This window comes from Phacochoerus africanus, chromosome 1, assembly GCF_016906955.1.
Source record: "Phacochoerus africanus isolate WHEZ1 chromosome 1, ROS_Pafr_v1, whole genome shotgun sequence".
NCBI lineage: Eukaryota > Metazoa > Chordata > Mammalia > Artiodactyla > Suidae > Phacochoerus > Phacochoerus africanus.
Window position 1 is genome coordinate 217,017,236 of NC_062544.1, and position 14,553 is coordinate 217,031,788.

The 14,553-nt window shown below is 43.2% G+C and overlaps 1 protein-coding gene across 2 annotated transcripts in view; it reads left to right on the forward strand.

The window, feature by feature from the left end:
• Window positions 1-14,553, forward strand: part of MYLK (myosin light chain kinase) — a 190,026-nt gene that overhangs the window by 44,215 nt on the left and 131,258 nt on the right. For both annotated transcript variants that reach the window (XM_047790591.1, XM_047790599.1), the window contains exon 2: window positions 1,817-2,024. In XM_047790591.1, the coding sequence (XP_047646547.1) occupies window positions 1,817-2,024 (208 nt within the window). The remainder of the gene's footprint in view (window positions 1-1,816; window positions 2,025-14,553) is intronic.

The window sequence follows — 14,553 nt, forward strand, 5'->3', positions numbered from 1 at the left end:
TCCAGAGATTAGAATGTGGACATCTTTGGGTGGCTCCTCTTCTGTCTGACTTAGTGGGGCTGAGCACAGTGGAGTGGTCCAACTTCCTCAAGAAAAATAAATGAAGATTTTCACAGCCTTTGAAAAGGTTGGTATTATCATTATAAAAAAAAAAAAAGAATTTCTCTCTCTCTGCATTTTCCCCTCTTTGGGGAAATATCTTCTCTCTTGCATAAGTTGCTATGGCTCAGATATGTTACATATTTAGATAAGTGCTTAACATTTAGCACTCAACAGATGTTAGCTGCTAACTATTCCTAGAGAAAGAGCGGGCTAGGGCAGCACTGCCTGACAGAAACATCAAGGCACGTATGTAGTTGTACCTTTCCTAATAGCCTCATTACAAAAGTATAGAGAAACAATTGAAATTAGTTTTAACAGCATATTTTATTTAACTCATTATGTCCAAATTACTGTCTTTGCAATATGTACCAGTGTGTGTGTGTGTGTGTGTGTGTGTGTGTGTTTCTTTTTTGGTCACTCTTCAGTACGTGGAGTTCCCAGGCAGGGATCAGATCTGAGCTGCAGCTGCAGCTGCAGCAATGCCGGATCCTTTAAGCCATTGTGCCAGACCAGGGATCAAACCCACATCCTAGCGCTGCAGAGATGTTCTGATCTTATTGTGCCACAGCGGGAACTCCTGTACCGATATTTATTTATTTATTTCTGGCCATGCCCTGTGCCCATGGCATGCAAAAGCTTCTGGGCCAGGGATTGAACCCAAGCCATAGCTGTAACTCAAGCCACAGCAGTGACAACACTGAGTCCTTAACCATTAAGCCACCAGGGAACTCCTGTACCAGTATTTTAAAATTATCAAGATAGGTTACATTCTTTTTTCATACTAACGCTGTAAAACTCCATGCGTAATTTACACTTACAATGCAACTTGGGACCAGCCACATCTCAAGTGCTCAGTCGCCATGTGTGGCTAGTGGCTGCCATCCTGGGCAGCTCAGGTCTAGAACCTTACTACTCAAGTTGAATTCTAGGGAATAGCAGCATCAGCAGCCTCTGAGAGCTTGTCTGAACTTCAGAATCTCAGGCCCATCTCAGACCTATAGAAGCAGAATCTGCATTTTAACAAGTGAGTTCATGCATGTTTGAGGAGGAAACGCTGGTCTAGAATCCCCATGCTCAGTTCCTAGCCCTTGGGGTTCTAATTTAATTGTTCCAAGATTGGGCCTGAGCACTAGTATTGCTTTCAAGATATCCCTAGTGATTCTTTTTTTTTTTTTTTTTTTTTAGGGCCACACCTGCCACATATGGAAGTTCCCAGGCTAGGGGTCTTATCGGAGCTGCAGCTGAGGCCTATGTCACAGCCACAGCCACAGCAACACTGGGTATGAACCACATCTGCACCAACACCGCAGCTTGCAGCAATGCCAGATCCTTAACCCGCTGAGCAAGGCCAGGGATCAAACCTGCATCCTCACAGATGCTATGTTGCATTCTTAACCTGCTGAGCCACATTGGGAACTCCATCCCCCTGGTGATTCTAATCATGCAGCCAGGCTTGACAGACACTTGCGTGGTGGGCTCTGGAGCCAGGATGCCTGCCTTAGCCACTTTCTGCCTTCAAGAGCTCCATAAGTCTACGCTAACTCTGTGTCTCCATTTCCTCATCCCTAAAATGGAGATGAAAATAATGTTTGCTTCAAGAGATGTTATAAGGATTAAAAGATTTAACACACATAAAGCACCCAAAACAAATAACTGTCACATAGGAAGTGCTTCTTATATAGAAGCCCTCATTTTCTTCTTCTTTTCCTTGAAGGTCCGGGGTTACCCAGAGCCCCAGGTGACATGGCACAGAAACGGACAGCCCATCACCAGTGGAGGTCGCTTCCTGCTGGACTGTGGCATCCGGGGGACCTTCAGTCTTGTGATTCATTCTGTCTGTGAGGAGGACAAGGGAAAGTATACCTGTGAAGCCACCAATGGTAGTGGCGCCCGCCAGGTGACAGTGGAGTTGACGGTAGAAGGTGAGTCCCAGGAGGTGAGAGACCTGAGAAGAGATGAGCCCTCATTTCCCCAAGGCCTGTGGCTCCTGTGTCAGCCCTCTCTGGGAAGAGGGACCCACAGAGAAAGTATCCTTCTCCCAGAACACAGGACCTTTTAGTCTGAAGGGGGAAATGTGGTTCCTGGAACATCCCAGTAGATAGCATCAGACCGCACATGACCTCATTGTCCTGCTTCCACCTTCCCTCTGCTCCCGCCCCACCCACCACCCCGAGACTGAGACCAGATTCCTCGTCATGGTCTCACAGAGCTTGGCCTGCTCCTACCTGTTCTCCAGACCCACCTCCTACCATTCTTTGCCCTGCTGGCTCTGCTCTGGTCACCCTGAACCCCCACTCATCCTTGAGCAAGGCCTCAGGGCTTTCATGGTGGTTCCCTGTGTAAAGGAAGAGCTCTTGGCACAGCCCAGCCCAGACTCAGCCCCTTACTTCCTCAGGTCTCTGCCCAGACATCCCCCCCTTAGAGGACCCTCTCAGACCACCCCACCCCTGGATTCTCACTCCACCCGAACTTCTTCTTCTAGGATCATCCCTGCCTCCCATTTTGTTATCTCCTCCACCCCCACCACTAACTGGAAGCTCTCAGAGAAGAGGGACTTTATCTTGTTTACTGCTGTATCTTCAGCTCTAGAAAATTTCCCAGCACGTGCTAGTTACTGAACTATTTGGAGAATGAACAGTGTTTATTATCATCATTATAAAGCATTACATGCCATCATAAAAAGCTTTGTAAAACTCAGAAAGATATATAGGAGATCAACAAACCAGTGTGTGAACACGATTATTTATTTTGTCTTTTTTTTTTTAATTTATACTTAAAAAAAATTCTTTTAACTTTATTCACTTTAAAAGTTCCAGGAAGAACATTTGACCATAAGTAAAGCTGTTTCTTTTGCTGCCAGTGTATCCTCACATGCTGAAGTCGCTTGGCTGGTGAGAACGTCTCCAGTTCAGGTCGCTGGCCTCTGCTGAGAGGCCTGATGTCTGAAAGGACATGGGGGTGGTGGTGGGGGGGGTTGTTGTCAGACCCTCAGAAGTATGGCAGAGTTCCCTCCACCTTTCCAGGCCTTTCTAAGGGCTTATAAACAAGAGAGTCAGACTCATTTTCTCCTTTCTCAGAAAACTGTCCTCCCAATTTAGTTTTCAGGGGACGCTATGTGCCACGGAAGGTTCCAGAAAGGGGCAAGGTACACCAGGAACAGTGTTTTTTCCTGTTTGCTTGCAGCATGAAAGGACAGACAGGCTGTTTTACAGGACAGAATATGCATAGTTTGGATGCTTTCCCCAAATTCTTTAACTGGGTGACTCATTCCTTTTAATGGCCTTCAAGTACCTGTGGGCTCGGGCATTCCACATGGAACGTGGCCCCTGGTCAGAGGCTCTGAGTGGCCCTCATCTTGGTCAATTCTGGGACTGTGCATTCCCCTACATTAGGCACTTTTCAGTGCCCAAGCTTTGAGTCGAGGCCCACAAATAAAAATTACTTTATCTCCTTGCGTTACTCATTAAGAGCATGATTCGTATGCCAAGCCTTTTGACCCCCCTGATGGTCAAGTTTAGAGGGCAGTATTGTCAGCAGTCTTGGCTCTGCTGATCTCTCTCTCTCTCTCTTTTTTTTTTTTTTGTCTTTTTAGGGCCACACCAATAGCATATGGAAGTTCCCAGGCTAGGGGTCAAATCAGAGCTGTAGCTGCCAGCCTACACCAAGCTCCTGGCAATGCCGGATCCTTAACCCACTGAGCGAGGCCAGGGATTGAACCTGCATCCTCATGGATACTAGTTGAGCTGTGGTGTAGGTCACAGATGTGGCTCAGATCTGGCATTGCTATGACTATGGTGTAGGCCAGCAGCTGTAGCTCTGATTCAACCCCTAGCCTGAGAACTTCCATATGCTGTGGGTGTGGCCCTAAAAAGACAAAAATAAAATAATAAAAAAGATACAGATTCTGCTTCCATAGGTCTGGATGGGGCCCCAAGTGTCTGCAGTTCTAACCAGCCCTTGGGTGATGCTCAGGCTGCTGGTCCAAAAATCACACTTTGAGTAGCAAGGAAGGATTCAGTTGCAGATGTAATATATTTATCCTAGTCCAAATGATTCTCCACTGTGAGCATGCATCAGACTCACCTGGAGGGCTTTGAAAATGCAAACTGTCAGGCCCTGGCCCAGAGTTTCTGAGTTACTAGGTCTGGGATGGACTCTAGAATTTTCATTTCTAATAGTTGCCTAGTGTTGCTAATACTGATGCATATTGGCTTCCATATTTTGAGGACCAGTGGGCTAGTGCCTATACCTATGATATTAGGTTTCTCCAGAGAAATGATAGATCGTGTGTGTGTGTGTGTGTGTGTGTGTGTGTGTGTGTGTGTGTGTGTGTGTGTTCATTACAAGAAATTGGCTCTCACGACTATGGGGGATGTTAAGTCCCAGGATCTTCAATCAGCAAGCTGAACACACAGGAGAAGAACTGGTGGTGCCCTTCTGGTCCAAGTTCTAAAGCCTGAGAAGCAGGACAGCTGATTATGTGGTTCCAAAGGCTAGAAGGCCCAAAACTCTGGAAGAGTTGATGTTTCAGTTTGCGTCAAAGGCAGGAAAAAAGCCCATATCCTCGCTCAAAGGCAGCCAGACAGGGGGAATTTCCCCTTGTTTGGGGAAGGTTAGCCTTTTCAGTCCCCTTTGGGTCTTCAACTCATTGGATGAGGCCCACCCAGATTAGGGAGGGAAATCTGTTTTACTCAGTCTACTGATTTAAATGTTAACCCCATCCAAAAACACCCTCCCACAGAAACACCCAGGATATTGGACCAAATATCTAGGCACCTGGTGGCTCATTGGCTTGAATGGGCACATAAAATTAATCATCATACACTACTAAATTCTTGATTATAATATTCCTGTATTACTTCATGGAATCTGATTGACAGCATTTCTTGTTGAGCTGTCTACTAGGAATGTCAACTAAGTTAACTCAAAGAGGCTATAAGAGATAGCCATGGGTACCTGAGAAGGGCTGGAAAGGCAGAAGGGGGACGTGTGCACATAAGTTGTGAGAAAGCAGCAACGAAGCCAAGAAAAGACGTGTAGAGAGCCAGGGGTCATGTGATCATAGCTAACTTGCATTCAGCCCTTACTCCATGTTGCTGGCATGATAGGGTTTGGGGATCCTTAGGATAGGTGCCACCGCTGATCCAATCTGCAAGAGTATAGGGTGGGGTAAAGACAATAAGAGATGGCTACCAAGTGGTTGCCCTTTTGCAGCCCCATGGTCACAGCAGATGTCATTAGGATGACCGTTATATTTTTTTTATTGTTGCCCCTGTGGAACATGGAAGTCCTGGGCCAGGGATTGAGTCCGAGATGCCGTGGTGGTAACACACGATCTTTTAATTCTCTATCCCACTAGGGACTGAATCTGCACCTCCACAGCCACCTAAGCCACCGCAATTGGACTTTTAACTCACTGAGCCACAGCAGGAACTCTGAGGATGACCATTTATCCCAGCATGCCTGCCCTGCCAGTGTCATTGTACAGGGAGCCTTCTTTGACTCTCAAGAGTCTTAGTATGGTTAGTGAATTACGTGGTTCCTCTGGCCATGATCAACATGTCTGGTGTACTGGGCAGCGAGTAAAGCTTCAAAAGTGGTGTTGAGAAATAAAAGATTATTGTGGGGAAAGAGGAGTAGCAAGAGAACAATAACTCCAGAGGAAGTGGATAAAGTTTATTTTCATCTCTGAAAAATAAATTCCAAGCCATTAACCATGCTGCATAAGAATGCAATGAATAATTGGGAAAAAAAATAACCTTAAAAGTAATGACTGTGTATTTGCTGGGGAATAGATTTGGCCAGGGACTCCCTCCTCTTGGGGAGTTTTCTTTGAAACAAAGAAATAGGAAGGGCAAAGACCTAGTGTCCCTCCTCCTTTCTGGATCCGGCCTTGGCCATCACTCTTCTCTCTATTAGGTGCCCTATCTTCATGCTAAGTCCTCCTCCTCCACCTCCATTCCTGTGGGATTATTCCCCCAGCTCCCTCCCCTACAGGTGATAGGTTCTGAGGCTGCCACTTATGTCTCTGTCCGAAAGCAAAGACATCTCCCCTCATCCCATTGTGGGAATGTCTCCCACAATGTCTCCCAAGTGAAGATTGAATCCCTCCATCCACTGCTTCATTCACCTGCCTGTTCCTCTCCATGTCAGGCACTGGAGGTAGAACTGAGCCATTCAGACAGGGTCCCTGCCCTCTTAGAGTTTACTTTCTACCAGGAAAGGGAGACTATAAATGGGTAACAAATGTCACTTCTCTAGAAGAATGAAGTGATCCCTGACCACGTGTGAGAGTGAGCCAGGTGGCAGGCCACTTTGAATGTGGCAGTGGAAGGGAGAGGCATCCCATATTGTGAGACTTAAAGAAGAGTGACCCTAGTGACCACGAGCCCAGCTCTGCTGGTGCCACTAACACCATTCTCTGTGCTCTTGAATTCCTAGGAAATGCTTCTGTGCCATCTCTTTTGCTATCACACTTTTCCAGGGGCAGAGTTCTTAGATCTCTTTTATTTTTCTCGTTGGATTGGATTGATGACTATGTATTTTGAGCCCATGTCTATTTCTTTTGGCTGGGTTTTAAATTATTATATTCCTTAATATCGTCTGTTGTGATTCTCCTTTCATTTTGTTGTTTTCTTATTTGTTTGGTACTATCTTCTTTCACCTAAATTCCTGCCTTCTTAAAGACCTATAATTATATTTCCCATTTGTATTCTGTATTGACTCTTCCAGTCTATAATAGTCCCTGATGACTCTTCTTTTTGTAGGGGCATATGCCCTATTTTTTTTCTCATATCGGAATCCTAAAATCTCTGAGTTTCTATCCTTTTCTGTCTCACCGAAGTGAAAAATATAAATGTGATGGAGATGCAAGTTATTCTTTCTGCCCCACTGGTCTCTTTGCTGTGAAACAATTGTGTGTAAAGACTGTGTTGGCAAAAGCCTCACTGATTTGCTACGTGGAAGAGTTAGATGACCAATGACTTGGCCCCATTCTGTCCTTGAAGGATGACTTCCAATTCTCCTTCTCCCTTCCCTCCATTGTTTTCACCTTTCACTTTGCTTTTGCCTCTGCTTCCCTCCAAAATATACACCAGGACCCCTTGATGCTGTCATCTTTCCATCCTGTCTCTTACTCCTCCACTCACGTGCCCCATCTCCACCCCCAGCCCTCTCCCAGTTGCTTATAATTCTAGCCTCCTCTTCATTCATCAGATGCTACTGCATGTGCTAAGTTTGTGCTGGGCTCTGCGGGCAACAAGACTTGGTTATCGCCCTCGAGAGACTGACTTCCTTGACCTCATCTTTTACTGTTGTGTTGCAGTTAAGCATCAACATCAGGTTGTGCTGAGGAAGTGCTGACTTTGTGTGGTGCTGTGTGGGAGACAAAATACTTTGTCAGATCCTTTCTGCAAGAACCTATTGGTCAGATAAGACCTGGACACGTTGAAAGTTAAACAAAGGCACAGCCCCAGTCATAAGGCAGCTCGGGTTTATGTGCCAAACATTTGGCACGTCCACTCTGTAAACTTAGAGGAGGATGAGACACCTGGGGGCTGAAATGGTCTGTGATGTCTCCTAGCAGGAGGAGGGACTTGACTAGTCCTGGCGGAGTGAGTCAGATTTGGGTGGCACAGTGGGATTCTGGTGACGGGGATGGGAGGAAAGTGGAGATAGTTAGCGCCTGGGTAGAGGGTGGGGTGAGTAGATGGGCAGTAACAGAGAGGAGTGGGAAATAAAGCTGAAGGACAGATTGGGGGGAGACTGTGGGAGGTCTGGAGCGTGAGGCCAAGCAGTTTTTAGCGTCATAGCCATTCCAGTGAGCAGATGATTCTGCCCACTAACTGTTGTTTTACATTCTCACGGTGCATGTAGCTCTCCATAGGAACTCTCCCCTTAGCCACAGCTAGAGGGACAGACATGCTATGTGCTTACTTTTGCTTCATGAATCTTTTAAACTTTCTTCTTATTTTTCTGAACATATGGGCTTATCACAAATATTCTGGTCACATATTTTTCATGGGCGCCATTACTCTTCGATACACCATCATTTCACATGATGCCCAGCAAAAATGGGGTGATTAATTCATACAATGAATTACCCCAGAACCATGTTTAAAATAACCTTTCTGGAGTTCCTGTTGGGTTAGTGGGTTAAGAACTCAACATAGTGTCTGTGAGGACACTATGGGTTCAATCCCTGGCCTCGCTCAGCAGGTTAAGGATCCAACATGGCCCCAAGCTGTGGTATAGGTTGAAGATCCAGCTTGCATCTGGTGTTGCTGGGGCTGTGGCATAGGCCAGCAGCTGCAGCTCCGATTGCATCCCTAGCTTGGGAACTTCCATATGCTGCAGGTGTGGCCATAGAAAGAAACATAAATAAATTAGTTAACTAGATAACCTTCCCATATGCTGCACTTGCCCGTGGAGTGGCTTCTGATCAGATACCTGTACAGCTGCCAACAGCCCGGTGACTTCCACTGCATCAGCCACCCGGAAGGGGGAGCCACTCAAAGCAAAAGTAAAACTCTCCTTGTTTCCTTTCTGATAAATTGATACAAAATCAGTCTCTATGCCTTGAGGACTAAACAGACTCCCTGCTACTTGGCTTGGGGTTTTGAGGGGACCACATGGAAAGTGACTCTTGAGAGGGGAGCTGGGATGCCCGGAAGTCTTGACTTCAGAAAGGAGACTGTAAAGGAAGCAGCCATTTCTCTCTGCCGAGAACCTAGATTCGTCTTCAGGACACTCAAGACAGTTGAGGGATCACTGGCCCCATTTATGGAACTATTCCCCCTCCAAAACAAAACTTTGGGTCACTACCCCCTTGAACTCATTGCGTAGGATGTGTGACCACCTTATCCATGAATGAGTGGGAAGTAGTTTGTCTGCTGAGTGGCAGATAGTTTATTTCAGCCCCTTGAGGAAGAAATGATTCTTTAGTGCATCAGTTTCCTGGAGCCCTGGATAGAACTCCTGAAATGTCTACTTGGTGCCCTGGAATGAGCTCCTTAGTCCCTATGGAAGGAAGTGCAGCTGACCCTTGAACAACACAGGTTTGAACTGCATGGCTCCAATGATACATGGATTTTTTTCAAGAAATAAGTACCTATAGTTTCATTTTTTAGATCTTTAAGTGTAGGGCAAAGTTTATGATCCGTTAGAGAGCACAATATGTGGAATCAAAAGAATCGTGTTGGAGTCCTGATTCTGTACAGTGATTTCAGGTTCTGACCTAGGGTATGGCTAGAGTCACAGCCATTCCAGCGAGCAGATGATTCTGCCCACTAATTGTTTTGTTCAATTCCTTTGTTTTTGAGGCAGAGATGGCAGTATGAGTGTTTTCCATTGGGCTGGGTCAGCACCCCAACCCCCGTGTTCTTCTAGGGCCAACTGTACTTGTCACTGAGTGTCGTAGTGTAAGAATGATGTATTTGTGTGCATTCTAGGGAGCGTGGACTGCAGCCATAAACCAAAGCTCCTGCCTGAGTAGGGACTATAGAGTGAACCATTTATGTGGGGAGAGTCCCTGTTTAAGCAGTGACAGGCAGCCCCTGGCAGAGACCCGTCAACAATTATGGTTAGGACATTAGCGGCTCCTTGAAGACCCAGCTGAAACTTTGGCAGGTGACAAGGCACATCTCCTTGGGAAGGAGGGCACCCTGGACACCTTGTCATCCTTAAGCACTCCCTTCCCTCCCCAGTCAGTGCCCAGACCCTGCTATACCCGTCGCATTTGTCCCCACTGCCACCAGCCTGGTCCATCATCTCTTTCCTGCTGCACGGATTCCCAACTGTGTCCCCAGTTCTACCCATATCCCACTCTAATCTCCACATTAATGTTAAAAACACCTTTAAAAACTTCATATGAGGAATTCCTGTTGTGGCTCAGTGAGTTAAGGACCTGACTTTTTTTCTGTGAGGATGCAAATTCAATCCCTGGCCTCACTCAGTGGGTTAAGGATCCGGCGTTGCCATAAGCTAAGGCATAGCTCCCAGATATGGTTTGTATCTGGGGTTACCATGGCTGTGGTGTAAGCCTCAGCTACAGCTCCAGTTCAACCCCTGGCTGGGAACTTCCATGGGCTTCAGGCTCGGCCTAAAAAGAAAAAAAAAAATTCAGATGGAATTTTAACACTCCCTCCCTTCAGATCCTCCAGTGATACATCTTTAAATTGAAACTCAAGGAGTTCCCATTGTGACTCAGCAGTTGATGAACTTGACTAGTATCCACGAGGATGCAGGTTCGATCCCTAGCCTCTCTCAGTGGGTTATGGATCCAGCTTTGCCATGAGCTGTGGTGTAGGTGGCAGACACGGCTCGGATCCTGCGTTGCTGTAGCTGTGGCGTAGGCCAGTGACTATAGCTCTGATTCGACCCCTAGCCAGGGAACTTCCATATGCTGTATGTACTGCCCTAAAAAGACAAAATAAATAAATAAATATGTATATAAATTGAAACTCAAGATCTCCAATGGGTCCTGCTATGCAATATCCCCTGCCCTGTCTTTGAAGCGCTTTGCCTTTCCCTTAAGACTCAAGTTTTTGTTTTGGGTGTGTATTTGTTTGTTTGGTGTGAGGCACACAGCAGCTTGGTATGGAATCTCAGTTCCCAAACCTGGGATTGAACCTGGGCCATGGTGAAAGCTCTGAGCCCTAACTAGACCACCAGAGAACTCAAGTTTTATTCTTGCTTTTATTACACACATCAGCCTATTTGCTGAAGCTCTAGCTAATGCCTTATGCATAATAGGCACTGAATCAGTGTTTTAGTACAGATGAGGTCTCAGGCTCCCACATCCTATAGTCATTGTTTTGACATCATACAGTCATTTTTTTTTCCATTTTCTCTACCTCAGTGGGCTATAACTTGTTATCTTCTCTTAAGCTTAGGTCATTCCTTCTTTGTTATATGTCTGCTCTGTTATTTATCCTAACACTACGTTTTCTTTTTACTAATTTCTTTTTTTATATTTCTTGAGATGCAGTTGACATGTAACTTTGTTAACATTACCTTTTTTTTTTTTTTCTGGGGTCCACCTGGACACCTGTGTTCCTTCATTTTCCATGACTACTTGTACAGTGTGTTTTTGGATCATTCATTTTTAAATCAAAACATACATATGAGTCAGTGTAAGCATCTATTTCATTATGTCTTCTAATGTTCCTGTGAACTTACATATTGAAATAGTCATGCTTGAACTTCTACTGATGTTCACCATTGAAATACTAAAATTTCATATTAAAATAAATATCATTACCATTTACTTTCCTTTTATTTCTCCTTAATATTTTAGTTGGGGCTTTACATTTATTTTCTTTCTTTTTTTAAAAAAAAATTTTATTATAGTTGATTTACAACATTCTGTCAGTTTCTCCTGTACAGCAAAGTGACCCGTTTTACGTATAAATACATTCTTTTCTTCACATTATCCTCCATCCTGTTCAACCACAAGTGACTAGATACAGTTCCCTGGGCTATACAGCAGGACTTCATTGCTTATCCACTCCAAGTACAATAGTTTGCATCTACTAACCCCAAACTCCCAGTCTATCCCATTCCCTTCCCCTTGCTCTTAGCAACTACAAGTTTGTTCTTGTGCCTTACTTCACTGACTTTCACTTAGTATGATAGTTTCTAATTCTATCCATCTTGCTGCAAATGGCATTATTTTGTTCTTTTTTATGGCTGAGTAGTATTCCATTTGCATCTATACCACATCTTCTTAACCCATTCATCTGTCAAAGGACATTAGGTTGTTTTCATGTCTTGGCTATTGTGAATAGTGCTGCAGTGAACATAGGGATGCATGTATCTTTTTCAATGCAAGTTTTGTCTGGATATATGCCCAGGAGTGGGATTGCTGGGTCACATGGTACTTGTATATTTAGTTTTCTGAGATACCTCCATACTGTTTTCCATAGTGATTGTACCAATTTACATTACCATCAACAGTGTAGGAAGGTTCCCTTTTCTCCACACCCTCTCCAGCATTTGTTATTTGTATACTTATTCATGATGGCCATTTTGACCAGTGTGAAGTGGACCTCAGTGTAGTTTTGATTTGCGTTTCTCTGATAATTCATGATGTTGAGCATTTTTTCATGGCCTATTGGCCATCCGTATGTCTTCTTCGAAGAAATACCCATTCAGGTCTTCTGACCATTTTCAATTGGGTTGTTTGGGGTTTTTTTTGCTGTTGATTTGTGTGAGTAGTTTGCATATTTCAGAGATTAAGCCTTTGTCAATTGAAACTATTTTCTCCCATTCAGTAGGTTGTCTTTTTGGTTTTTTTTTTTTTAATTCTAAAGTTTCAAGTTTGATTAGATCCTATTGGTTTATTTTTGTTTTTATTTCAACTGATTTCTCAATGTTAATTTTGTGTATTGCTGCTTTGCTGAATTCATTGATCAGTTCGAGTAGTTATTGTGTGGAGTCCTTAGGGTTTTCTATATATAGTATCATGTCATCTGCATAGAGTGACAATTTTACCTCTTCTCTTCCAATGTGGATACCTTTAATTTCTTTTGTTTGTTTGATTGCTGAAGGTTTTTCTCATTTCTTTTGCTATGGTCAATTTCTAGCTTCATGCTCTTGTGGTCAGCAAAGATACTTGAAATAATTTCTGTACTCTTAAATTTGTTCAGGTTAGTTTTGTGCCCTAGTATGTGGTCAGTCCTTGAAACTATTCCATATGAACTTGAAAAGAATGTATATTCTTTTTTTGGATATAATTTCCTGAAATTCTCAATAAGTCTAACTTTTCTATTGTGTCACTTAGAATCACTGGTGCCTTACTGATTTTCTGTCTAGAGGATCTGTCCATTGCTGTGGTCAGGGTGTTAAAGTCTACTATTATTGTGTTCCCATCTATTTCTCCTTTTATGTCTGTTAGTGTTTGTTGTATGTATGGGAGAAGCACATACATTGATGAGTGTAATATCCTCTTTTTGACCTGATCCTTTTATCATTAGATAGTATCCTTCTTGTCTTTCTTTATAGCCTTTGTTTTAAAGTCTATTTTGTCTGATGTGAGTATTCCAACTCCTGCTTTCCTGTCTTTTCCATTTGCATTAAATATCTGTTTCCATCCCCTCACTTTCAATTTGTATGTGTCCTTTTCCTTAAGGTGAGTTTCTTCTAGGCAGCATTTTGTAGGCTCTTATTTTTTTATCCAGTCTGCCACTATATGTCTTTTGATTGGAACATTGAGTCCATTGACATTTAAGGTAATTATTGATAAATATGTAGTTATTGTCATTTTAAACCTTTTTTTTCTAGTTGATTCTATGTTTCTCCTTTGTTCCTTTTTTTTTTTCTTTTAGATATGTATACTGGCTTATTTAAGTGATTACTTTCCAATGGTGATTTCCTCCATCCTGTTTCTTCTTTCTTCTTTTTTATTTAGAGAAGCCCTTTCAGTATTTCTTTTAGATGGGTTTAGTATTACTGTACTCTTAGTTTTTGTTTGTTTTAGAAATGTTTTATCTCTCCATCTATTTTAAATGATATTCTTGCTTGGTAGAGTTTTGTAGGTTGCAAATTTTTCCCTTTCAGAACTTTGAAGATATTTTGCCCCTCTTTTCTGGCTTGTAGTGTTTCTGTAGAGAAATCAGCTGATTAGCCTGATGGGGGTTCCCTTACAATTAACACTTCATTTTTCTCTTGCTGCTTTTAGAATCCTCTCTTTATCTTTAACTTTTGCCATTTTTATTATAATATGTCTTGGTGTGGGTCTGTTTGGGTTCAATTTGTTTGGGGCCCACTGTCCTTCCTGTATCTTGATATCTGTTTCCTTTGGATTTAGAAAGTTTTCAGCCCTAATTTCTTGAAATACATTTTCAATCACCCCTTTTTTTCTTCTCCTTCTGGAATCCCTATTATGCATAAAGTGGCCCACTTTATATTATCCCATAAATCTCTTATATTGCTTTCATTTTTTTCATTTGGTTTTCTGTCTGCTGTCCCGACTGAGTGATTTCTATTATTCTATCATCCAAGTCACTCATTTGTTCCTCTGCATTATTCATTCTGCTCGTTAGTGCCTTTAACTCAGCTTGTGTCTCTGCAAATGAATTTTCTAATTTTTCTTGGCTCTTCCTTATATTTTCTAGTTCCTTTCTAAAGGAATCTGCATTACTGTTCCTATCACTCTTAATTTCTTCATATTCACTCTTGATTCCTTCAGTATTTTCACTATGTCCTTTTTGAACTCAGTGTTTGTTAGATAGCAGAAGTCTCTTTCATTGTTTGCTGTGTTAGGTAAATTCTCCTCTTCTTTTAGCTGGAAATGGTTCCTGAGCTTCTTCATTTTGCTTATTTTTTTTTCATTCTGTGAGTTTAGGAAAAATAACTGCTGTAGTGTTGGAGGACTATTTATATGCACAGGTGCCCCTGGGTATTTTGGGAGGACTTACTACTTATTTTTAGGGTGCTGCACGTGCTTCCAGG